Source organism: Leucopleurus acutus (assembly GCF_964270905.1).
Source record: "Leucopleurus acutus genome assembly, chromosome: 18".
Classification (NCBI taxonomy): domain Eukaryota; kingdom Metazoa; phylum Chordata; class Mammalia; order Artiodactyla; family Delphinidae; genus Leucopleurus; species Leucopleurus acutus.
This window is the reverse complement of record NC_139160.1, coordinates 50,766,015-50,791,544: the sequence shown is the minus strand read 5'-3', so window position 1 is coordinate 50,791,544 and position 25,530 is coordinate 50,766,015. Positions and strand designations below refer to the sequence as shown.

At 39.1% G+C, this 25,530-nt stretch overlaps 2 protein-coding genes across 2 annotated transcripts in view; one reads left to right on the top strand and one right to left on the bottom strand.

Annotated features, from left to right (window-relative positions):
• LOC309974606 (uncharacterized protein) overlaps nucleotides 1-25,530 on the bottom strand; it is a gene marked incomplete at its 5' end in the record, with an annotated part of 128,911 nt that overhangs the window by 92,919 nt on the left and 10,462 nt on the right. Inside the window, one exon of the mRNA XM_082859266.1 lies at nucleotides 19,812-19,902. Within this exon, the coding sequence (XP_082715392.1) occupies nucleotides 19,812-19,902 (91 nt within the window). The remainder of the gene's footprint in view (nucleotides 1-19,811; nucleotides 19,903-25,530) is intronic.
• The window catches only part of LOC309974605 (sciellin-like), a gene marked incomplete at its 3' end in the record, with an annotated part of 51,896 nt that continues 48,092 nt past the window's right edge, over nucleotides 21,727-25,530 (top strand). Inside the window, exon 1 of the mRNA XM_082859265.1 lies at nucleotides 21,727-21,843. The remainder of the gene's footprint in view (nucleotides 21,844-25,530) is intronic.

Here is a 25,530-nt window from a genome sequence, read left to right as displayed (position 1 = left end):
TAGTATCCTGTATTAGTTCCATTCTTCACTTGGTTCAGTGCAAGTGATATTTGCCAGGGTAAGTTTTGTTTTGTTATGTTTTAATATTTTAAAAGTATCAGTAGCAGAAGAAGGTTACAGGCATTGTAATGTCAATGTGGACTTCTAGATAAAGACAATTTAGTAGTAAGATTTCTTCTAGAGAGGCTGTAGCTAACCCCATGCCCCTGGTTGAGGAACTTGTTCTTTATGCCGTGCCTCATGAGGAAGATACAGCTGCCAAATTCCTCTGCACAATCCGCAAAGAATGTCCTTGCTTTTGAGAGTGTATTTACTGGGACCTTGTCAGATTTGGCGGCGAAGGGTGGGTCAGCACACGGGTGGGCTGCATACCTTTCCTGGGAGATACAGGAAGCTGCTCAGCCACTCACATGGCAGTGGGAACTTGACGTGCAACATTAGAAATTTCTTCTGTGGTTAGGCATTTGCCCAGAAACATCTGAAGTGCTTCAGTGAGATCCTCTCCATGGTAATTTTTTGTTGTTATTTTTAAGTAACTCTGGTTACCTTCACTAAATGACGTCAATGACATAACTCTTAACATTTCTTGATATGCCTCTGCCATGCTGCCAAATCACACAGTTATGTGAAATATGTTGGCTTTCTTTCCTTCTAATCTTTGTAGTCAACTCAGGAGGTCCCTGAAAGAAAACACCCTCCCCCATCCCCCCACACTGTTTCTCTCGGCCATGGACTCTGCAGAGTGAGTGAAAGGGAGAGGAGGGTGTTTAATGCTGCTCTTTTATAAGATGACCCATTGCTTTACTACTCCAGTCTTTTACTTCACTGGAGACTCCTACGGGCTGCCTTACCAATTTAACCCCAGTGCTCTGTTTTGTTTTGCTTTCCCTGATGAAAGAGTAAAGGACAGTAGACTATCAAGTAGCTTCATTAGAAACCCACTAGGAATTACTCTTGCTACAAGACAGAAGTTCGCTCCCATTTAGTTTTTTCATTTGAACCTACCTATTTTAACAGAGGCAAAATGGGGCTTGATTGGGAGGAAAGGCAGAGAGGGAGTATATGCTTATAGGTTTCAGTCATCAGAGGATAATGCATTTTATATCTGCCCCTTTCTAGAGTCTGGGATGAAAATAAAAGTACGTAGACCACATAACTTCTCCTTAAGTAACTGGATAAGTAACAGTGGCCTCCATTCATGCAGAGGACACATGAAGAATATTTGATTCTGTAACACAAACACATCAACTCATAAAACCTTTTCTTTTCAGCTCCTATCTTGCCATTTAGCTTGTGATGGCTTTTATTTGGTGGAGGCTTTAGATGTGACGCTTGCCAAATGTTCATAGGGAAATCCATTTATTCAGAAAAGAAGTGTGCACTGAATGTCTCTTTATTCCTTCCTACATTTTCGGTACTTGTTTGACAAGGCTTTTGGAAAAACAAAGTAGGCAAAGTGGGCGATGCTTAGGGTGATGTTAGGGTGCCAGGAAAGCCCAACTTTCCGAGAGATTCACACATTTTTGCTGTGAAATGAAAGGGAACCCCAGTCTGGGTTTTCAGGGGGACTTCCGTGGACTCCCAGTGGCTGTGAACAGGGAAATGAGCCCCAGAGCTGCTCCAGGCTTCTAACAGAGTAGGAGGGATACTTATGTGGGTTTTCTCAAGTTGGGATTGTGCAAACAAAGATCAAACGCTGACATTCTCAGCCTTTCTACATGGGCTTGGCCACGGGCCTATAAATGTCAGGCCCACTCCCTGTTTCTGTGTTGCAGAATTACAGTTATACTGGATAGGCAAGTCTGGTTGTGTGAGTGTTTCTGAGGGGAGAAAATCCTAACCAGCTTGAGTCACTGGCGATGGTGGAAAGTCTGGTGTTGGCTTCCAAGGACAGAAAATACATGCACTCAAATGAAACGGCTTCTTCTCGAGAGCATCATGGAACAGTATGCAGTGGAAAATGGAGTGGGGGGCGTGTTGCAGCAGCAGGAGTAACAGCAGCAAGGAGCAGAGGGTTAAAAACCCTGGCTCTTCCCCGTACCACTGTCTGCTGTGAAACTCCAAGCATGTTGCTTAACGTCTCTGAATCTCAGTTTCTTCATCTGTGAAATGAAGATGATAATAGTACTTTAGAAAGTTGTTCCGAGGGTGAAGTCGGATAAGGTGTAAGTGCTTCGAAGCTCACCTGACATAGTAGCTTGTCAGGAAGTGTTCCATTATTTTGAATGGGCCCTGGTCTCACTTCCACGTAAATGAAGTTGTTGGATCTTTGGCAAATCACCTGACCATTCAGAACCTCAGTATTCTTGTGTTGAAAATGAGGCTTTGACTAAGTGTTTATGATCTTTTTCGCATTTAGCATTCGCCCTCCACAGGGAGAGGATGAAAAAGAAAAGACATGCTTTTACCATAGTGTTGGCTAGCAGGGAGCAGAGGTGGGCCCAGCACTGACATTTCTGGCTGCTACAGACCATTCTGCCCATGCCTGTTCCTTGGCCATATTGTCTACAGCTGCCTTCTGCTGCCACAGCAGAGCTGAGATTTGGGATGTGGCCCACGAAGCCTAGAATAAAAGATTTACTATCTGGCTGTTTAAGAAAAAGATGGCTGACCTCTGACCATAGACCAAGAGCAGTAAGGAGGGCTGATTCTGAGTTGTGTCAGTTACATTAAGAGTGAAAGCTGTCATAACATTTTTATTTTGTTTGATGACTTCATCAAGACTTTGTCTCTATCTGTGCTTAAAGCCAAGAAGTATCATATTTTATTTGCTAATGCAAGGTTTGTGAACTAGAATCTGATGGTTTCTTGGAAATTTCCCTTGACTGAGAAGAAATGTTTCATAAGATGTACTTTTTTTTGGTAAGTGTCATAATTTAAACAGGTAATAACTTTGGAATCATAGGTCAGCATTGTGCCTTTTACATATAAAAATGCATTTAATTAAGTCTTTAGATTACTTTTTAGCCTGCCTTGGGAATTTGGTTGGTTTGTTAGTTTAAAATTCCCTCAATTTCTTTACTCTTCTTTGTCTATTAGTAGAACTGACAAAGTCTAGATTTGTTTTTATGGAAGACATCTGAATGAATACACATATATAATTTCTTTCTTCCTGAAAGAACTGAATACTAAGTAGAGAAAATGGAAAATAAAAAGCAAACCAACAGGAAAAAAAATTTAAAAGACCGTGAAATGCATGAAATAAAAAAGCACCTAGAGGTGACCATCTGGAGGGGTGGGATGGGGGGGTGGGAGGGAGGCGCAAGAGGGAGGGGATATGGGGATATATGTATACTTATAGCTGATTCACTTTGTTATAAAGCAGAAACTAACACACCATGGTAAAGCAATTTTACTCCAATAAAGATGTTTTTTAAAAAATAAGAAATGTGAACGTTATTAAAAATAAAAAAACTAAAAAAATCAAATCACAACTATCAAACTTATTGGTCTCTCCCAGTCCTAAGATTCAATTAACCCAAGCATTTGAGAAATTTTCTCTTTTGGAACTAAGTAATGTAGGAGGATTCGAATCAGTTTTCAATCTAAAGAAAATATATGTTTTCTCAACTTCAATTAACATTTCTTGAGGACGGAGGTGTGTAAGTGACAGTAGTAAGAAATGAAAGAGATACAGACCATAGTGAGGAGCATATAGTTCAATGGGAGAGGCAGGAGCATGTCTCAACAACTTCTATCTAAAGCAGAAATGGGAGGATTAGAATAGGGTGACCAAGAAAGAACTCCGGAAATATTTGAGAAACTATAACAGTTCCATTTCCTTGTTTGCTTACAACTGAAACCTTAATCAATAAGATGGAAAATTTATTGAGGGAAACTGGATGGTTCTCAGAATGGAAGGAAGAGTTGATAATGACAGGGTCTTGGAAAGACATAAATAGAATATCTTTAAGGTTCTGCTTCTGGAATAACTAAAGACTCAAGAGCTCACAACTGAACAGCCTTCTGCCCTATGACTCAAATTTGCATTCTCAGTAGAGAGCCTTTTTGCTTGGCTTGGATCACATGTCCAACTTTGGTGCTTGTGTGTAGTGGTGATATAGAGCTTGGGAGTGCATAGAGAGGGAAAAGTGGGCATTGCATTTTATTTTCCCACTAAAACCATTCGGCAAAGTTTATTGATACCATAAGAAGAAAGAAAGGATACTAAACAGGTAAAAGTTACTGTTGTCCTCTGTAGACATTGCTAAAATGGAACTCGGGAGGATTTTGGAAGGGAAAGGGCTCAAGTTAGGCCTTGATGAATGAATAGGACTTTTAAAAGTAGATTTGGGGGACTAGGAAAAAGAGGGCATTCCGATCAGAGGGAACAGCTTGAGCAAAGGTATGGAACAAGAAAGAGTCCAAGTATAAATCATGATCTGAGAATGAGGAGAGGTCCAGTATGTTTGGTGTGTCAGGACATACAGTGAGTAAAATGGGGAGGATGATGGAGAAGGCATAAAATCAGAGTTCCAACTTATGTACAGGGTTGCAAAATGATTGGTTGAGATAATGGATATGAAAGTGTTTTGTAAACTACAAAGTGCCTTGAAAACTATAAGGATTTTCACATCTATGAATTGTTTCAATTAAAAAAAATTCCTCAGTAAATAGAGTTTTTCAAACTAAAAAAAAAAAAAAAAAAAGCAAATTACCTCATGGTATTCTCAATCACCTAAAACCTCAAGTCTTCTCTCTCTCTCTCTCCCTCACACACACACACACATTCCCAAATTATTGAGATCAACTATTTTTAATAACTTTTAATTTAAATGACTTGGGGTTAGGAGAAGAACGGGGTGTTGGCAGGGGGTACTGTAAAATCAAAGCAATAAGAAGATGCACCAATTCCAAAATATTTGAGAATCACTGTTTTCTAGGGACATCATTTACACTATCAAAAATTTTGTTTCAGTGGTAGATAACCCACTCGTTTACAAAAATATTTGGAAATTAAATTTTTTCTAGGATTCTCTGCTCTTTTCTGCAGGATTTATCCTTTGGTTATGTACAGTCAAGGAAGTGGGAGATAATCGAAAGCTGAATTGTGAGGAGGAAGGAGAGGAGGAGGACGTGAGTAGGAGAGGCTGAAGTATGGTAAGTGGGGGTCTTTCAGATATTGTGTGTAGGGAGGGAGCAAGGACACAATTTGGGAAAACCACGTGGTTTGAGAGACTCAGTCAATGAGAATGTGTAAGAGGAAAATAGCAACAGAAACATAAGCATGACTGAGGAAGGCAGTTTGAACCACATTTCTCTAGTCTAGTCTATTGAAGGCTGAGTTACTGAGAAGGAAGACCCAGGAGGAAAGAGGGTCTGGGGATTTCATTTTTTTCTCAGGCAGCTTCTATTCCATTTTCCCAGGTGTCACATGGCAATGCAAATATATTCAGTTAAGAAACAATCACTAAGAACTGTCTAGGTCAGGCTCATTGTGGACACTAAGGATTCAAAGATAAATAAGCTTGGGCTCCTACCCTCAAGATCCTTCATTCTAATAGGAAAGACAAACACAGGTAGAGTTATTGACGTGTATGTGTGTGAGTGTAAATATGCATAAACCTAATATATAAGTGCTATACATTTATAAATCTAATATATGTGAGCTGCATGTACAACTTTAGTATATGAATCATATGTGTGTAAATATGAATATATGGAGGTATGTATGTGTGTTTGCATAGGGAATATATACAGCTTACACATGTTTTTCTCAAAGATTCAGCTGGGAACAGATTTCACATGATCGTTGCAGCCAATACTCAAGCATCTAGTGATCATTTGAAAACATGCCTAAGTTAACATTGTTTATGTTACTCATGAGTGGAACGTAGAAAATGACTGTTTAAAAAATTGCATGTGTTTCTGGCATTTGTTTACAAAATTTTTAAATATAAAATTTTCGATGCAATCCTAAAGATGTCACCTATTTTTAAGAGTATAGATTTTTGGGTATTTATTTACTAAATCAAATAACTGTATGCATTTGAACTTTTGTTTGCTGAATAAAATTTTTAGTTTTTTAAAATTGTAAAAATATATGAAATTATAGAGAACTTTGAGAAAATGCAAAAATATGATAGTTGTGGTAGACTGAATAATGTTCCTGCAAAGACATCCACGTTCTAATCCCCGGAGCCTGTGAATATGTTACCTTGCATGGCAAAAGGAACTTCGCCGATATGATTAAATTAAGGGTCTTGAGATGGGGAGATTATTCTAGATTATCTGGGTGGGATCAATGTAATCATGGGTCCTTATGAAATAGAGACAGAGGATCAGAGTCAGACATAGGAGATGGAATGACAGAGCAAGAGGTTAGAATGATGCAAAGAAGGAGTCGTGAACCAAGGCGTGCAGGCAGCCTCTAGAATCTGAAAAAGGTGGACATGGATTCTTCCCTTTTATACTCCAAAAGGAACCAACCCTGCTAACACACAGACTTTAGACTTCTGATCTCCAGAACTGGAAAATAATAAATTATGTTGTTTTTAAGCCACTGAATTTGTGGTAATTTGTTATAGCAGCAATAGGAAACTAATACAATAGTAAATTATTAGAGGAAAGATAAAATAGATTTAAAAAAAGAAATGAAACTCTGCCATGATGGATATGGGATACTGAGGAAAGAGAAGAACAATGAGGACAAAAAGAGAGAAATGCCAAGCCAATCAAATACAAGAGCAAGTTGTCATCTAAGAGAAGGGAATTACGGAATGCTACACTGAACACTGTACAAATGAGGAAACTGAGACAAGAGGAGCTAACTGACTAGCACCAGGTTACACAAGTAGTCGTTGGCAGAGTCTATCTGACACCTGAGACTGTGCTCTTAAGCACTAAGCCATACTGCCTCTGCTACTGAGGTCTCCTAGGGCTGTATGTGGTATGCTGGGTACACGTAGTTTATCATATAATGTGTTTAAGTACTGTAATGAAGGCATATACAGAGTTCCCTTGGAGCAGAGAGAAAGAGGGAGCCTGCCTGTGTTTAGGGAGTGGGATGGTAGGAAAATCTTCACAGAGCAGGTTAGGTATTTGCTGGGCCTTTAAAGGTAAATAAACATTACCAGATACACAAGAAGCAAGGATATTTCTGGTCACAGCAATGGAATTAGGGCAAATGTTAAAGGCCTGATATATACAGTATGTTTGGGCAAAAGCAAGGATTTTGATGAGGTTAGAGCTTAGGGTGCATGGAGGCAAGTGTTGGGAGAGGAGCCTGGAATAGTTGAAAGTCACTTAAAAAAGGTATCTAGACCAACTTTCTGCTTGTGCTATTTTCCTGGGCCAATATGGTACTTCAGATGTGGCTAGTGCAACTGAAGAACCTAATTTTAAATTTTATTTAATTTGAATAATTTAAATTTAAATAACCACACATGGCTAGTGGCTGCTGCATTGGACAACACCGTCTTATATGAATCTAAGGTATTAATTCAAATGATGGGACATGGGGAACTTATGATGGGTTTGAAGCTGGAGAGTGACATGATTGCATCTGTTCTAGAAAAATAACGTAAAGGGATGATGTATCTTTACTGGGGAGAAAGTTCTGACTTGCTGCGTGCTCCGCCTGTAGCCCACTTCCGAGCAGTTACAAGGCCTAGGGGAGCAGTGCCTTGTTCCGTGCAGTGATATTGCTTTGGTCACAGCTGATTGAGATGGGGTAGGTGTCTGTGCAAAATTGATCTCATCTGGCTTACCAGAAGCCACAGGATGGCCTGGTGCAAGAGCTCTACCTATAGGAACGCAGCATGGCATGGTGGCTGACCAACTCAAGCAGATGTCTCCCAGAGGATTTAAACTGATACATGCAGAGACTGTGATAAATTGATAACGTGGTAGAATGAAGAAGCAGGAAGAGAATCAGAGGAAGTGGGACTGAGTCATGGAAGGGAGACTCATACAGTTGCTATTCGGTGCCCAGGGTTGCACTGGACAACTAGTGTTGTTTTGCAAAGTTAACCAGTAGGGAATATCATTTAATTTCTAAGAAAGGGTGCTGACTCTCTATCCTGTCTTCCTTACAGCCCCCTGAAACTTTATACTAAACCTCCTGTGCTGTGAGGATTAGTTCCAGCAGGCCTGGAATTAGCCTGATTATTCTACTAAAATAAGAAATAAGCATGCACAGCACTGATCTGAAACATACTGATTAATAGCATTGCTTTGTAACCCTGTGCCCTAAGAATTTCAGGTTGGTTTGAACCAGCTAATCAACATTGTTTATTGATAACAGTGAGACTGATGATTTGTACCTGGTGAGACCCCAGAACCCCAGGTCACATAGCAGGAATACCTTATGTGACCAGCAGGGTATAAGAAATTCCAACTGAGATTCCATTTGGGTGACCCATTCACACGTCAGTCATTTTTGATATATAAGAGAAAGTATATCCTGCAAAGACCCTTGCAGAGGGAGGACAACTGAGCTTACAAGTGGCTTTGCTGACCCTTTACTGAGACAGCCTTTAGCTGTGATGATTATCTTTACTTTAATGTGGTTTCTACCAGTGCATCTTTTTCCTGTAATGAACTGTAGATTTATTATTTTTAAAAAATTATATTGGAGTATAGTTGATTTACCATGTTGTGTTAGTTTCTGCTGTACAACAAAGTGAATCAGTTATACATACACATATATCCACTCTTTTTTATATTCTTTTCCCGTATAGGTCATTACAGAGTACTGAGTAGAGTTTTAAGCTCCGGAAACCTCAGTCGATGGCAACGTACTAACAGTTAAAGAGGGGAGAACCACAGTACCCAAAATGATGATACTTAGAAATCTACATACATTTGCTTTGTGTAGATTTCTAAATAACATCATTTTGGGTACTGTGGCTCTTCCCTGTTTAAGTGTTAGTACGCTCGCATCAACTAAGGTTTCTGGAGCTTATCTCTGATCTTTACAACCTGAAAGAGGCTGACTGACTCAGCAGGGGACATATTTGAACAATGAAGAGGCCAGTTATCAGGTGATGGAAACAGTTTTCCCTCAAGATGATGAGGTTCCCAATCAAAGCAGGGGCGATGGGAGTCCAGTGGATGGGGAAGGTTGGACTGAATTAGGAGGTAGACTTGAGAGTGATGGGCCAGTCACCATTTAATTGGATGAGGATGTGGAATGGAGAGAGGAAAGGAGGAGGCAATGACAATGAAGGTTTCAACCTTGGATAATAAGTGCAGCTCTGGTAATTACGATTTGAGCAGTCTCTAAAGATGCGGAGAAATGTTCTCTTCTTTTAAGAGAACAGTGCGTGCTGTAGCCTGTAGGTGAATTGAAGAGCCAATAATATAGCCTTTAGTTCAGCCTATTATATAGTCTATAGTCCAGCCAGAGACAGAAAGATCTGCTAAGAAAATCAGATTTATAAAACGGATAAACCAGATTTTTGGCAAACAGTGAATACCCCTTGTATATGCACTCTTATTGTTTATGATTATTATTCCAACATGCAATCAACAATACTGAGTGCTACTGTGAGTCAGAACTGTGCTACATGTTTAGAATAAAACTAAATATACAGGCCCCTGATTGCAAGGGGTTGCTTGAGATGTAATACCATGAAATATTTGGCTATGGAGAGACTGATGTAAAATGGAAAGATTGACAGTGAATTGAAGAAAATCAGAAACGATGATCACGAAATTATGAAATAACAATCTGGGTTTTAAAGTAAGGCTTCTTCCATAAAGATATTCACATAAGTATATTAGAAGCTTGATAAAGTATTGGAAGATTTTGGAGCAGTTAAAATATCCAATGATCATTCTATGCTGATCTCTGATAGTTTGGTAAAGTGATCATAGAAAGTCTGCTCCAAACCTCACTCTTGGCCCAGAGGAACTGGTATTGCTGGGCTACAAAACGGCTGGTTCTGGTGGGTACAGCAACGAGTAGGAAAGTAGCAAAACCTTCAATCGGGGTTTCTCAACTTTTGCACTATTGAGGAGGCAAGTCCTACTTACCCAATTACATCTCTGCTCCATCTCTCATTAATTGAACCAGCCATGCCTCAGATTGCCAAACTCTAAATTATATTCATAAGCAGAAATCTGAAAGATGTTAAGAAGAAAATTTAGGAAGGCAGAGTGGTTGGATGATTCATCTCCCTCTTGACCACCTAATCATCATCCACTCGAACTTCAAAATTCAGTGTCAACAACATCTTCCAGGTCCAGGTGGAATTCTTTAGTCTCTCCACTATCTGAAACCCACAAAATTGCTCTGTATTACTTTATCCTGGTATATTATAGCTATTTACTTCAATGTCTATCTCTCCAAACATGGTGAGTTCCTGGAGACCAATCACTAGGTCTCATTAATTTTTCTGTCCTTTGGAACTGAAACAGTACTAGAAACATATTAGGTACTTAATATTTGTTAAATGAACAAATGACTGAAGAAGACAAAAGAGAATTAGAGCGATAAGTTGGTAAATTCATAACAGAGGGCAATTTGGTAATATTTATCTACCAAAGTTAAAATATATAAATCCTTGAATCCAGCAATTACATCTCTAAGAATTTATTTGACATATACACATGTGTGCGAAATGTTTATGTGCAGTACTATTCACTGTAGCATTGTTTGTTAGCAAAAGCTTAGAAATGGTAGAAATGTCCATTAATAATGAATTGATGAAATAGATTATGGAATACCCATACAATGGAATGCCAGGCAGCTGTGAAAAACACAGTGTGGAAAGATCTTCAGGATATAATGTTAAAGGAAAAAAAATCACAGTAGTGTAATATGCAAATGTTTGTATAAAAATAGAGGAAATATCTATACCCTAACTTTGTTTGTATTTGTATAAATGGCTCTGGGAGGACCCAGAAGAAACTAATAACTACGCTGTTTTTGGAGACTGAGGTTTGGTGGGACACAAAGACTTTTCATTGTATTCCTTCTTATACTTTTAATTTCTGAAAAATGAACATATATGACTAGCTCAAAACATTGTGTAAATAATTTTTTTAAAAGAAAACTGCATATGGATGGTTATAGCAGCTTTATTCATCACTGCCAAAACTTAGGAGCAACAAAGATGCCCTTTATTAGGTGAATGGCTAAATAAACTGTGGTACATCCAGACAACGGAACATTATTCAGTGTTAAAAAGAAATGAGCTATCAAGCCATGAAAAGACATATGGAGGAAGCATAAATGCATATCACTAAGTGAAAGAAGCCAGTCAGAAAAGGCTACATACTGTATGATTCCAACTATGAAATTTTTTTTAAAGATATTTTTGTAGTGGACCACTTTTTTTAAAAATCTTTATTGGAGTATAATTGCTTTACAATGGTGTGTTAGTTTCTGCTTTATAACAAAGTGAATCAGTTATACATATACATATGTTCCCATATCTCTTCCCTCTTGCGTCTCCCTCCCTCCCACCCTCCCTATCCCACCCCTCTAGGTGGTCACAAAGCACAGAGCTGATCTCCCTGTGCTATGCGGCTGCTTCCCACTAGCTATCTATTTTACGTTTGGTAGTGTATATATGTCCATGCCACTCTCTCACCGTGTTACAACTTACCCTTCCCCCTCCCAATATGCTCAAGTCCATTCTCTAGTAGGCCTGTGTCTTTATTCATGTCTTACCCCTAGGTTCTTCATGACATTTTTTTTTCTTAAATTCCATATATATGTGTTAGCATATGGTATTTGTCTTTCTCCTCTGACTTACTTCACTCTGTATGAAAGACTCTAGGTCCATCCACCTCATTATAAATAGCTCAATTTCGTTTCTTTTTATGGCTAATATTCCATTGTATATATGTGCCACATCTTCTTTATCCATTCATCCGATGATGGACACTTAGGTAGTTTCCATGTCCTGGCTATTGTAAATAGAGCTGCAATGAACATTTTTGTACATGATTATTTTTGAATTATGGTTTTCTCAGGGTATATGCCCAGTAGTGGGATTGCTGGGTCATATGGTAGTTCTGTTTGTAGTTTTCTAAGGAAATTCCATACTGTTCTCCATAGTGGCTGTACCAGTTCACATTCACACCAGCAGTGCAAGAGTGTTCCCTTTTCTCCACACCCTCTCCAGCATTTATTGTTTATAGATTTTTTGATGATGGCCATCTCACTGGTGTGAGATGATATCTCATTATAGTTTTGATTCACATTTCTCTGATGATTAATGATGTTGAGCATTCTTTCATGTGTTTGTTGGCAGTCTGTATATTTTCTTTGGAGAAATGTCTATTTAGGTCTTCTGCCCATTTTTGGATTGAGTTGTTTGGTTTTTTGTTATTGAGCTGCATGAGCTGCTTGTAAATTTTGGAGATTAGTCCTTTGTCAGTTGCTTCATTGGCAAATATTTTCTCCCATTCTAGGGTTGTCTTTTCGTCTTGTTTATGGTTTCCTTTGCTGTGCAAAAGTTTTACAGTTTCATTAGGTCCCATTTGTTTATTTTTGTTTTTATTTCCATTTCTCTAGGAGGTGGGCCAAAAAGGATCTTGCTGTGATTTATGTCATAGAGTGTTCTGCCTATGTTTTCCTCTAAGAATTTGATGGTGTCTGGCCTTACATTTAGGTCTTTAATCCATTATGAGCTTATTTTTGTGTATGGTGTTAGGGAGTGATCTAATCTCATACTTTTACATGTACCTGTCCAGTTTTCCTAGCACCACTTATTGAAGAGGCTGTCCTTTCTCCACTGTACATTCCTGCCTCCTTTATCAAAGATGAGGTGACCATATGTGCGTGGGTTTATCTCTGGGCTTTCTATCCTGTTCCATTGATCTATATATCTGTGTTTGTGCCACTACCATACTGTCTTGATTACGGTAGCTTTGTAGTATAGTCTGAAGTCAGGGAGCCTGATTCTTCCAGCTCCGTTTTTCATTCTCAAGACTGCTTTGGCTATTCAGGGTCTTTTGTGTTTCCATACAAATTCTGAAATTTTTTGTTCTAGTTCTGTGAAAAATGCCAGTGGTAGTATGATAGGGATTGCATTGAATCTGTAGATTGCTTTGGGGAGTAGAGTCATTTTCACAATGTTGATTCTTCCAATCCAAGAGCATGGTATATCTCTCCAACTATTTGTATCATCTTTAATTTCTTTCATCAGTGTCTTATAATTTTGTGCATACAGGTCTTTTGTCTCCTTAGGTAGGTTTATTCCTAGATATTTTATTCTTTTTGTTGCAGTGGTAAATGGGAGTGTTTTCTTGATTTCACTTTGAGATTTTTCATCATTAGTGTATAAGAATGCAAGAGATTTCTGTGCATTAATTTTGTATTCTGCTACTTTACCAAATTCATTGATTAGCTCTAGTAGTTTTCTGGTAGCGTCTTTAGGATTCTCTATGTATAGTATCATGTCATCTGAAAACAGTGACAGCTTTACTTCTTTTCTGATTTGGATTCCTTTTATTTCCTTTTCTTCTCTGATTGCTGTGGCTAAAACATCCAAAACTATGTTGAATAAGAGTGGTGAGAGTGGACAACCTGGTCTTGTTCCTGATCTTAGTGAAAATGTTTTCAGTTTTTCACCAATGAGGAAGACGTTGGCTGTGGGTTTGTCATATATGGCCTTTATTATGTTGAGGAAAGTTCCCTCTATGCCTACTTACTGCAGGGTTTTTATGATAAATGGGTGTTGAATTTTGTCGAAAACTTTCTCTGCATCTATTGAGATGACCATATGGTTTTTCTCCTTCAATTTGTTAATATGGTGTATCACATTGATTGATTTGCGTATATTGAAGAATCCTTGCATTCCTGGAATACACCCCACTTGATCGTGGTGTATGATCCATTTAATGTGCTGTTGGATTCTGTTTGCTAGTATTTTGTTGAGGATTTTTGCATCTATGTTCATCAGTGATATTGGCCTGTAGTTTTCTTTCTTTGTGACCTCCTTGTCTGGTTTTGGTATCAGGGTGATGGTGGCCTCATAGAATGAGTTTGGGAGTGTTCCTCCCTCTGCTATATTTTGGAAGAGTTTGAGAAGGATAGGTGTTAACTCTTTTTTAAATGTTTGATAGAATTCGCCTGTGAAGCGATCTGGTCCTGGGCTTTTGTTTGTTGGAAGATTTTTAATCACAGTTTCAATATCAGTGCTTGTGATTGGTCTCTTCATCTTTTCTCTTTCTTGCTGATTCAGTCTTGGCAGGTTGTGCATTTCTAAGAATTTGTCCATTTCTTCCAGGTTGTCCATTTTATTGGCATAGAGTTGCTTGTAGTAATCTCTCATGATCTTTTGTATTTCTGCAGTTTCAGTTGTTACTTCTCCTTTTTCATTTCTAATTCTATTAATTTGAGTCTTCTCCCTTTTTTTTTTTTCTTGATGAGTCTGGCTAATGGTTTATCAATTTTGTTTATTTTCTCAAAGAACCAGCTTTTAGTTTTATTGATCTTTGCTATAGTTTCCTTCATTTATTTCTGATCTGATCTTTATGATTTCTTTCCTTCTGCTATCTTTGGGTTTTTTTTTGGTTCTTCTTTCTCTAATTGCTTTAGGTGCAATGTTAGGTTGTTTATTCGAGATGTTTCCTGTTTCTTAAGTAGGATTGTATTGCTATAAACTTCCCTCTTAGAACTGCTTTTGCTGCATCCCATAGGTTTTGTGTCGTCGTGTCTCCATTGTCATTTGTTTCTAGGTAGTTTTTTATTTCCTCTTTGATTTCTTCAGTGATCACTTCGTTATTAAGTAGTGTATTGTTTAGCCTCCATGTGTTTGTATGTTTTACAGATCTTTTCCTGTAATTGATATCTAGTCTCATAGCATTGTGGTTGGAAAAGTTACTTGATACAATTTCATTTTTCTTAAATTTACCAAGGCTTGATTTGTGACCCAAGATATGATCTATCCTGGAGAATGTTCCATGAGCACTTGAGAAAAATATGTATTCTGTTGTTTTTGGATGGAATGTCCTATAAATATCAATTAAGTCCGTTCATATTTAATGTATCATTTAAAGCTTGTGTTTCCTTATTTATTTTCATTTTGGATGATCTGTCCATTGGTGAAAGTGGGGTTTTAAAGTCCCCTACTATGAATGTATTACTGTTGATTTCCCCTTTTAGGGCTGTTAGTATTTGCCTTATGTATTGAGGTGCTCCTATGTTGGGTGCATAAATATTTACAATTGTTATATCTTCTTCTTGGATTGATCCCTTGATCATTATGTAGTGTCCTTCTTTGTGTCTTGTAATAGTCTTTATTTTAAAGTCTATTTTGTCTGATATGAGAATTGCTACTCCAGCTTCTTTTGGTTTCCATTTGCATGGAATAACTTTTTCCATCCCCTCACTTTCAGTCTGTATGTGTCTCTAGGTCTGAAGTGGGTCTCTTGTAGACAGCATATATATGGGTCTTGTTTTTGTATCCATTCAGCTAGTCTGTGTCTTTTGGTGGCATTTAATCCATTTACATTTAAGGTAATTATCGATATGTATGTTCCTCTAAACATTTTCTTAATTGTTTTGTGTTTGTTATTATAGATCTTTTCCTTCTCTTATGTTTCTTGCCTAGAGAAGATCCTTTAGCATTTATTGTAAATCTGGTTTGGTGGTGCTGAACTCTCTCAGCTTTTGCTTGTCTGTAAAGGTTTTAATTTCTCCATCAAATCTGAATGAGGTCCTTGCTGGGTAGCGCAATCTTGGTTGTAGATTTTTCTCCTTCATCACTTAAAATATGTCCTGCCAGTCCCTTGTGGCTTGCAGAGTTTCTGCTTTAAGATCAGCTGTTAACCTTATGGGGATTCCCTTGTGTGTTATTTGTTGTTTTTCCCTTGCTGCTTTTAATATGTTTTCTTTGTATTTAATTTTTGACAGTTTGATTAATATGTGTCTTTGTGTGTTTCTCCTTGGATTTATCCTGTATGGGGCTCTCTGTGCTTCCTGGACTTGATTAACTATTTCCTTTCCCATATTAGGGAAGTTTTCAACTATAATCTTTTCAAATATTTTCTCAGTCCCTCTTTTTCTCTTCTTCTTCTGGAACCCCTATAATTCGAATGTTGGTGCATTTAATGTTGTCCCAGAGGTCTCTGAGACTGTCCTCAGTTCTTTTCATTCTTTTTTCTTTTTTCTGCTCTGCAGTAGTTATTTCCACTATTTTATCTTCCAGGTCACTTATCCATTCTTCTGACTCTGTTTTTCTGCTATTGATCCCTTCTAGAGTATTTTTAATTTCGTTTATTGTGTTGTTCATCGTTGCTTGTTTCATCTTTAGTTCTTCTAGGTTCTTGTTAAATGTTTCTTGCATTTTCTCTATTCTATTTCCAAGATTTTGGATCACCTTTCCTATCATTGTTATGAATTCTTTTTCAGGTAGACTGCCTATTTCTTCTTCATTTGTTAGGTCTGGTGGGTTTTTATCTTGCTCCTTCATCTGCTGTGTGTTTTTCTGTCTTCTCATTTTGCGTATCTTACTGTGTTTGGGGTCTCCTTTTTGCAGGCTGCAGGTTCATAGTTCCTGTTGTTTTTGGTGTCTGTCCCCAGTGGCTAAGGTTGGTTCAGTGGGTTGTGTAGGCTTCCTGGTGGAGGGTACTAGTGCCTGTGTTCTGGTGGATGAGGCTGTATCTTGTCTTTCTGGTGGGCAGGTCCACGTCTGGTGGTGTGTTTTGGAGTGTCTATGGGCTTATTATGATTTTAGGCAGCCTCTCTGCTAATGGGTGGGGTTGTGTTCCTGTCTTGCTAGTTGTTTGGCATAGGGTGTCCAGCACTGTAACTTGCTGGTCGTTGAGTGAAGCTGGGTGTTGGTAGCGAGATGGAGATCTCTGGGAGATTTTTGCCTTTTGATATTACGTGGAGCTGGGAGGTCTCTTGTGTAGCAATGTCCTGAAGTTGGCTCTCCCACCTCAGAGGCACAGCACTGACTCCTGGCTGTAGCACCAAGAGCCTTTCATCCACACGGCCAGGAAGGCAAATGGAAAGTACACAGGGTGGAAGATGAATTGCAGCAAAGCCTTTGTCATATGATAGTGACTTCGCGGGCTCGCCGGGCGTGAGGGCATGTTTGTGGCTCGCCCTCAGTGGCCAGTCAGGGGTTCTCTATGGGAAAGTGGAGAGAGAGGAGCTCGTGGAGCCGCTCTGCCTCTGCTTCACTGTACACTGCTCCACATACAGTACATGCAGCCTGATGTGGACCATTTTTAAAGTCTTAATTGAATTTTGTTACAATATTGCTTCTGTTTTATGTTTTGGTTTTTTGCCATGAGGCATGTGGGATCTTAGCTCCCCGACCAGGAACCGAACCTGCACCCCCTGCATTGGAAGGTGAAGTCTTAACCGCCGGACCACTGGACTGCTAGGGAAGCCCCTATATGACATTTTTAAAAAGGCAAAACCACGTAGACCAGGGGTCCCCAACCTCTGGTACCGCTCCACGGCCCATTAGGAACCTGGCTGCGCAGCCGGAGGCAGGCAGCAGGTGAGCAAGCAAAGCTTCCTCTGCTGCTCCCCCATCGCTGGCATTACTGCCTGAGCCACCCCCCATCCTGGTCTGTGGACAGATTGTCTTCCACCAAACCAGTCCCTGGTGCCAAAGAGATTGGGGACCACTGACGTAGACGGCAAAAGGGTCAGTGGTTTCCAGGGGTTGTGGGGAAGGGGGGATGATTAGGTTGAGAACAGAGGATTTTTAGGGCAGTGAAACTATTCTGTATGATAGTAATGGTGGCTACATGTCATTATACATTCATCAAAACCCATAAAATGTTCAGCACCAAGAGTGATGTGCTAACGTAAATTACAGACTTTGAATGATGATGATGTGTCAGTATAGGTTCATCGATTATAAAAAAGATACCACATTGGTGAGGGATATTGATAAATAGGGGAAGCTGTGTATCTGGGGGAAGGTGGTATATGTTTTCTTTCTGTACCTTCCTCTCAATTTTGCTGTGACCCTAAAACTGCTCTAAAAGTAGTCTATTTGAAAGGAAAAAAGAAAAGAAAACTGGTGAGCTAGATTTACACCATCAATAAAGGACCTAGATTCTGTAGCAACTGCTGGCCATTCTCCTGTCTGATATTTTGATCTAACACATGTGGGCTGTGGTTTATTATTTTTGATGCTATGAGTGATACAAGCGCCTACATACATGCGTATATATACACATTTCCTGCTAAAAGCCATTGTACTTTTCTGTCACCTGTTATTCAGGGCTCAGACCTGCTGTAAATTTAGCGCACCCTGTAATCCAGCCATGGTCTCTTGGGTAAAGTGCCTATCTCCTTTCTGGCACTTTGGAGAGACAGTGGACCTTCATATCCAAGAATGTGGGTTCTGCAGTCAGCCTGCCTATACTGGAATTCTGGACATGTCTAATTCCCAAATGTGTGATCTTATGCTTTTGTTTTCTGCTCTCTATCATGACCTAACAGCAGTTCCTATGGTTCCTATAGTGTAAGGTTTTTGTGAGGATTAAATGAAATAACATACATAAAGCACTAAGCAATGACTGGCCCACACTTAAACTACTGTCGTTGTTGCTTTTATCAGCATCATTATACTCATCATCAGCCTTGCCTAATCTCTTCTGGTTTCTCTGGGCAAGGGTAGTTGCCTGTTGGAGCATGAAGAAGAGTCAGAAAGCCTCAGGAACTCAGGGCTGAGCCCTCCTGGTTCCTCATGAAATTGTCTATAGAGTGCAGGTATGGAGTCCTGATCTCTTCACTGTGGCCTGTCCAGGTGGTAAAGAGGCTGATCTCATCCATCTCCCTGCAGCAAGAAAGACGTGGACCTGAGGATGAAGTGATTGCTCATAGTGAATAGTGGATCTGCAGAGATGATGGAACACAGGCTCCCGTGGGGTCTCTCCTGGGCTCTCTGTGGGTCTGCATCATGCTGGCACCATCAATGCGTATTAAGCAACGCACCCACTCTTGCAGCACTGGCAGTAAGGCGTAACTCATTAATTCTGGCATCTGTCTACTCCCAGACAAAGAGAAATTGGTTCTGTAATTAGCACTCTACTGTTACCGCTTTTGTTTCAACATGTACATAACATTTATTTTCTCCATCTGGGAGAAAAGTGGGGAGCCCTCTATCTTTCAACCTCTCAAAGTCCCTGCATGACAGATTAGAGAGCTTTGAGATGCTGATTTGTCCTGTTTGTATTTTTTTGCATTTTCAGCATCACTTTTTGAATCTCTCTGGGATGAGGAGGTATCTTAGTCTGTTTAGGCTGCTATAACAAAATTACACAGACAAGGCAATTTATAAACAACAGGAATTTGGTTCTCCCAGTTCTGGAGGCTGGGAAGTCTGAGATGAGGCTGCCAGCATGGTTGGGTGAGGCTCCTCTTCCTGGTTCATAGCCTGCGTCTTCTCACTGTGTCCTTACGTGGTGGAAGGAGCTAGAAAGCTCGGGGCGGGGGGCTCTTTTATAAGAACAATAATCCCATTTATGAAGGCTCCACACTCATGACCTAAGCACTTCCCAAAGGCCCCACTTCCCAACACCATCATCTTTCTTTGCAGGTTAGGATTTCACATAACAGTCTTGAGGGAACACAAACATTCAGACTGTATAACAGGAAGTAACAGTCTTTTAATAGCAATTCTTAAATGAATGTATGACAAGTTCTTAGAACAATGCCTGGCACATGAATGGTGCTATATAAGTATTTGCTGTTTTCATTATTATGTGGTAATAAGTGCTCGTTTCTGGCTGGTTGTTTCATTGGATACAACACAGAGAAAAAGCACTGTACTGTTTGGGGAGATAGATTCAGCAAACCCTCCCCCGCTCTGAGGCCTGTGGCACACATTGCTAATCAATCGTGGCTCTCTCCTGTGCAAGTTCAAAGTTGCCTTACAAACCTCATCATGTCCCCCCAGGCAGCCAGCGTCAAGCAGTCGGCATTGGCACCCACGATAAAACGTTCGCCATCACAGCCTAGGAGCTTACATTCTAAAGAGACCTCAAGAACTCCGCCACTCCCAGTGAAATAGGCGTGGTAAAGCCAAGTTATTCTAAGCGTGCTCAAGGCTCCCCAGCTCCAGGCCTGAGTGAAACTAAGGCCAAACCTATTTGGCCACCTCCACCCCCATGCACATTCTTGATTGACCTCTTTGAACTCTGAGATTCTTAATTTTCAGCAGTCTTTTGGCTGAATGTCTGTTCAGCAATGAGGAGGTCTGAATTTTGCCCAAGTGTTTAGAATTAGCCCTTTTTTGAATCAAAGATTTAGTTCTAAATGGAAAGACACTGATGTGGCTTAGTGGTATGGGTTCCAGTATATAAAATAAAAGAAACCCTCAATTCCATGCAGAAATAATTGTTTGGAAGCTCAAAAGGTTTAAATGTATTTTGGGCAGTATATTTTTCTTCATTGCAAAGTAGAAAACTTTTTTCTGGTTCTATATTTTATGAAGGATGAAAACATACATTTAAGCCTTCTATAATATGTTTAATATAAGTTACTACTTGTCCCTACAAGCTAGCTCTGAAACTATTTTAGCCCTTCATTCAGCTAAATGGATGCTGAATGATCCTGAATAAAATACTTCTAATTTACTTATTTTTTGAGATGAGACAAGTCACATCTTGGTTTTTCAACTTTCTCATCTGTAATATTAATATCCACCCTCAGTCCAACCGACATTTATGGGCATCACAGAAATTTAAAACGTATTTCTAAAATATCTTGCACACATATAATTCTATGAAAGCACTGAATAAACATATATATATACACACTACTTTTAGAGAACATTTTCCATTTTAGATTTTCAAATTCCTCAGCCCAGAATAAGGGCACATTAAGAAAGGGATGTCCCAATCCATGACTGCATCCTGCAATTGCCTGAACCCTCTAATCTGAATGTTTCTACATCTTCTTATAGTCCCTTCTGTGACTATAGCTCAGCTGGACTGTGGTTTTTCAGGAGCTGTCTTGAAATGGGGAGGATTTGGTTAATTATTGGTGTGACAGGTGAATAAAGATGACGCAGGAAATTCTAATGACTCACTCCTCTCAGCAATGTTCCAGATTCACTAAGCTTCTTTAAAGCCTCCCTGGCTGCCACGGAAGGTACATTTCAGAACCTGTAATAGGAACCTGCACCTAGCGTGGCTCTTCTGCACTGTTCCTTCCTCACCAGAAGCAGGTGTTGACACTGGAGTCTACTGCTGCCCTCAGATGTGAAAGAAGTTTCTAGCATCCTTTTCACATTTTTATAGGTGATGAAATCACAAAAAGTTCAAAATTCTTATATTTCAGGAAGTACTTTTCCTTTGATAGTTTTACCAGAATTCCATGTGTAGAATTTGTGTAATAGATTCCTTTCATATTTCCTGATCTCAGGGCTCCAAAGGACTTTTCTCTCCTAAGGATCTTGATCCCTACCAGCGGTACATTTCCTGTGTGTGTATCTGGGCCCCAGCCTTCCAGGTACCACGGGCAGATAGAGATTCCTCCTACCTTAAGTTTTGTGTTTTGTTTTTTAAAAGAGAATCCAAAATAGGTTGGGTACTGTGGCACCTCGTGAGGGATAGAGTTGTGGGTATTGTTGATGTCAATTAAAAGGGTGATAACAGGAGTACATATTTTTGGTCTACCAAGGCCATAAATTACACAAAGAATTCACCAAAGACAGCAGGTCCATGAGTGAGCTGTTTTAATTGAATTGGTATTTGTACAAGGTGACACCCTCTTTTACACCACCCATCTCCTCCCTGTGTGACTCAGCCACTGAGGGAGAAGCCTCTGATCTGCTCATTAACACAGGCAGGTGGAGGTGGAAACTGCACTCAGTAAACTCCAGGTACCCATTAGTTTCAGCTGGATCCACCTAGGGAATCACTGCAGGCTGTTTAGACAAAAAGTCCCGGTTTATCTGCTCAAGAAAGGTAAGTTGAATTATATTTGCAAATGTAAATATCTCTGCTTTATTGCATAACTTTCCCTGTTTTCTTTGCAAGTGATTAAAATTAGAACTTACTCTCTGTCTTTTTTCCAGTGAAATTTTAACAGCTTCCAATGGGCTGTTCTACTTGTCAACAGTTCTGCTGCTCCTTGTTGTGATTTTAGGTGGCATTGCTTTTAAATTCTCCACAATTTTACACATTTCCGGGCAGCAGAGAAATGAAAGCCTATTTGAGTTTCCACGTAGGAGCTGTCAGCTGGTGAATCTGGTCACACATAAGGATAGCAAATTCTTTAAATCGAGAGACCAGCACTCACCGGTCTACTTTCTCAAGTGACTATAAAAACATTTTTAAAAGGAGCTCCCTGTCTTCACAGATGATGTCTTTACTGAAATGGTGAACTCTACTCTTTTATAGATAAGAAGTCTTTGTTTTTCTTGCCTGCTGAAAACATTGCAAGTCACTGAGCTGTGAGAGAGAGATGCCCAGTCCTCCACCCTGTCTTCCCCAAATAAGAAAATCATGTTTCTTGAGTGAATATACCAAGGAGTAAAGCAGGGCAGGGCTAACTGAGGGTGCGCAGTTTCCCACAGGGATGCGTGTGCATTTGGCCAACTGTGCTATGCTATATCCTGAGTTCTAACGTACATATTAATTAATGTACAGGGGGGCAATTTTCCACCTGTATTCATATCCTAGTCCTGAAAATCCAGTTTTGGAAGCCCTTTGATAAGAACGGAAAAGTTATTTTAAGCAGGCTTTCCTTTATGATTAATAGCTAAGCTGACTTGTCTGACCTGTGTTTTTTCTCTACCGTTTGCATCTGAGGTGCAGAGCTGTGGGAATCGAACCCAGGAGCTACTCACACTTGCAACCAGCGCTCTCTGTCCTCCAGAAAGGCGCTTCCCACAGTGTACCTGGCTCTGCTTTCAATTCTAGAGCTTTCATTGCTTCCCATTGCTGAGCAGGTCATGTGCTGTCTCGGAGGCTTTTAGAGCTCAGTTCCCAAAGGTTACTGAGGAATTTTATAATAATTTGGCTTTCAAACATTTATAGTAATCAGAAAGCTAAATTATACCATTTGTGGATTATAATTTTACTTGTCATAAAATGTGATCAAATTTAAAACCAACTTTCTCTTCCACAGTTTATAATGCAGAAATGGTCTTCTGATATTTGCTGTATTCCAGAATTAAAGTATTGGGAAAATCAATTTGAGAAATCTGTGATATTACATCAGTAAAATTTTTAGTAAAACATGTGCTTGATTCTAAATGTCAGATAGACAGAGAATGCAGATAAAAGGCCAGGATTTTTATTAAACTTTTAGCTACATGTAGATTAAAAGGGTTAAAATTTAGGTTAGATTCAGCTGACCTAAATTTTCAGTTAGAATGGAGCATAGACTTATCTAGTCTAACTCACTAATTTTCTAGGTGAGGACAACAAAACATATACACGTTAAGCAACTTGCCAGGATGATAGAACCAGATGAGGAGCTAGATCACCTGATTTTGGTGTTTTACTGAATTTTCTCAATGATTTTTCAAATTTCTTTCACATAAAATATGTGGTAGCAATAAATGAGGTTCCCTCTGGCTTTACAAAAGAACTAGAAATGATCCCGAAATAAGAATTTCCTTATCCAGTAATACTTGAGAATGTTATTACAGAGCATACAGAATGACTATGACATGAAGAGATACATTTTAAATTTGTAGTTTGTGGAGTCAGTCTTGTTATTTATTATATTCCTAGTTTTTAACCTCAGGAGCAGTCAGCCCCTTTGTAGGAAGGCGAGGTGGTGTGTGTGTAAGTTGTAGATTGTAGGGAGTGAGACATTCAATCGGAGACAGCCTCACCTCAGCTACCAGTCCATAGGGGCTGCTTACTGGCTGTCTCCTCTATCCACTGGAATGTTGACTGAAACAGCTAGTGATTCATTTTCCTGGAGACTTTGCAAACAAAGCAAAGAGGAGATGTTTTGAACAACGAAACTCAGACTGTGGAATGAGCTGCATATAATTCACTAGGCAGTCAACTTAAGCAAACATGATTTAACTGATAGTGTCCCTATGATTCGGGCGTTAACTCTAAGCATTCTTTAAGAGTGATGTGATAGAATCCTTGGCCAGCCAGTGGTCCAGGCGAAAGCTTTGTTGGTCCCACACAGTTTGTCTTCTGACATTATCCTGTTCCTAGGCTATTTGTTGACCATGTTTCCTTTTCTCTTGCTGAGAACTTTGAAATAAGGGTTTTATGTATTAATTACTGGATATTTGTCTGCAGTTGCTTGAACTTTACTTTTTAATCAAAAGTCTTTATCAAATATATTTCTTAAGGGTTTCTAGTTTACCATTGTAAAAATCCATGTGATTTAAGAATTTGGGAAAGGCCCTTCCTCAAACGCATGCTTTGTCAAATGACAGCTACCTTTATTAGATTTGCATTTTATGTTGGTTGCTAAATTTTTAAGGATATGAATCATCCTTTTATTGTGATGATTAATTGGAAGAGTGCTTTTTATAGGTATCCATTAAACAACAACTGGCTTACTTTTAGTTCTGAATACTCATTGTAATTGTATACTTGAGAGCTCTAAGCATCTAAATAATTCATTCTGTGTTTCTAGACCCAAGTCTCCCTGACCTAAAATGTGATTGTTTCCTTTGTATGGAACCTTCTGGGAGAAAGTAATGAACTATATAGACCATGCTTTTTTAACTAAAATACGCACATCCCAGGAGACTGTGGCAGTATTCCAGAGAATGCTCAGAAGCCACAGGATATGCATGGTACCTCTACACTGAGAGTTAATTTTAAATATTTCAGAGAAAACTGCCCCCCTACAGCCTACCCTCCTCTGCCCTCCTCCCCAGTGTGCTCCCTTTTGTCATTAGGTAAATATTTGAAAGGAATCCATATAGAAAAAACTATAGGAGGCTGGAATCCAGATAGACTTGGATATAATTATGACCCCCAATTTGACCAAATGTCACTTGTATGATCATACTTATCTCACAGAACCAGCAAATAAAAAGAAAATTTAGGATTCCTACTGAATTATACATATATATATATAATAACATAATATGACATATGTTACCATTTCTTTTACAATAGTGCAAAGAGACGTAAAACATCAAGAAAAAAATTTCCATAAGAAAACTGTGGGACCTAGATTAAGAAAATCACAGACGTTTACTATAAGACCTAAAGACTTTCTTGAGTAAAATCTTCTTTGGGTACTATTCCTAGATGGACAGATTGAATATCATCAATGTCAGCTCTTCCCAATCTATTTTGTAGTATTAATGCAATTCCAATCAAAAGTTCTTATAGAATATTTGTTTTGAAACCAGAGAAAATAATTTTAAAGTTTATCTTAAAGAAATGAATAAGTTAGAATAGCTGATAGAATTTCTACAAGAGAAATTAATGAAGGGTGCTTTCATTAGATATTAAAATGTATTAGAAAAAGACAATAACTAAAATAGTTTGTTTCTATTGCAAGAAACTAAAGGCGGATCTATGGAACAGAAGAGACAGCCATGAAGCACATTCTAGAATATATAAGATTTCTTTATGTGACAAAGGAAAAATCATATATCAATGGGAAAGGGATTCCACCATTACTAAAGTAAATCCATATGGATTAGAGTTTCCATG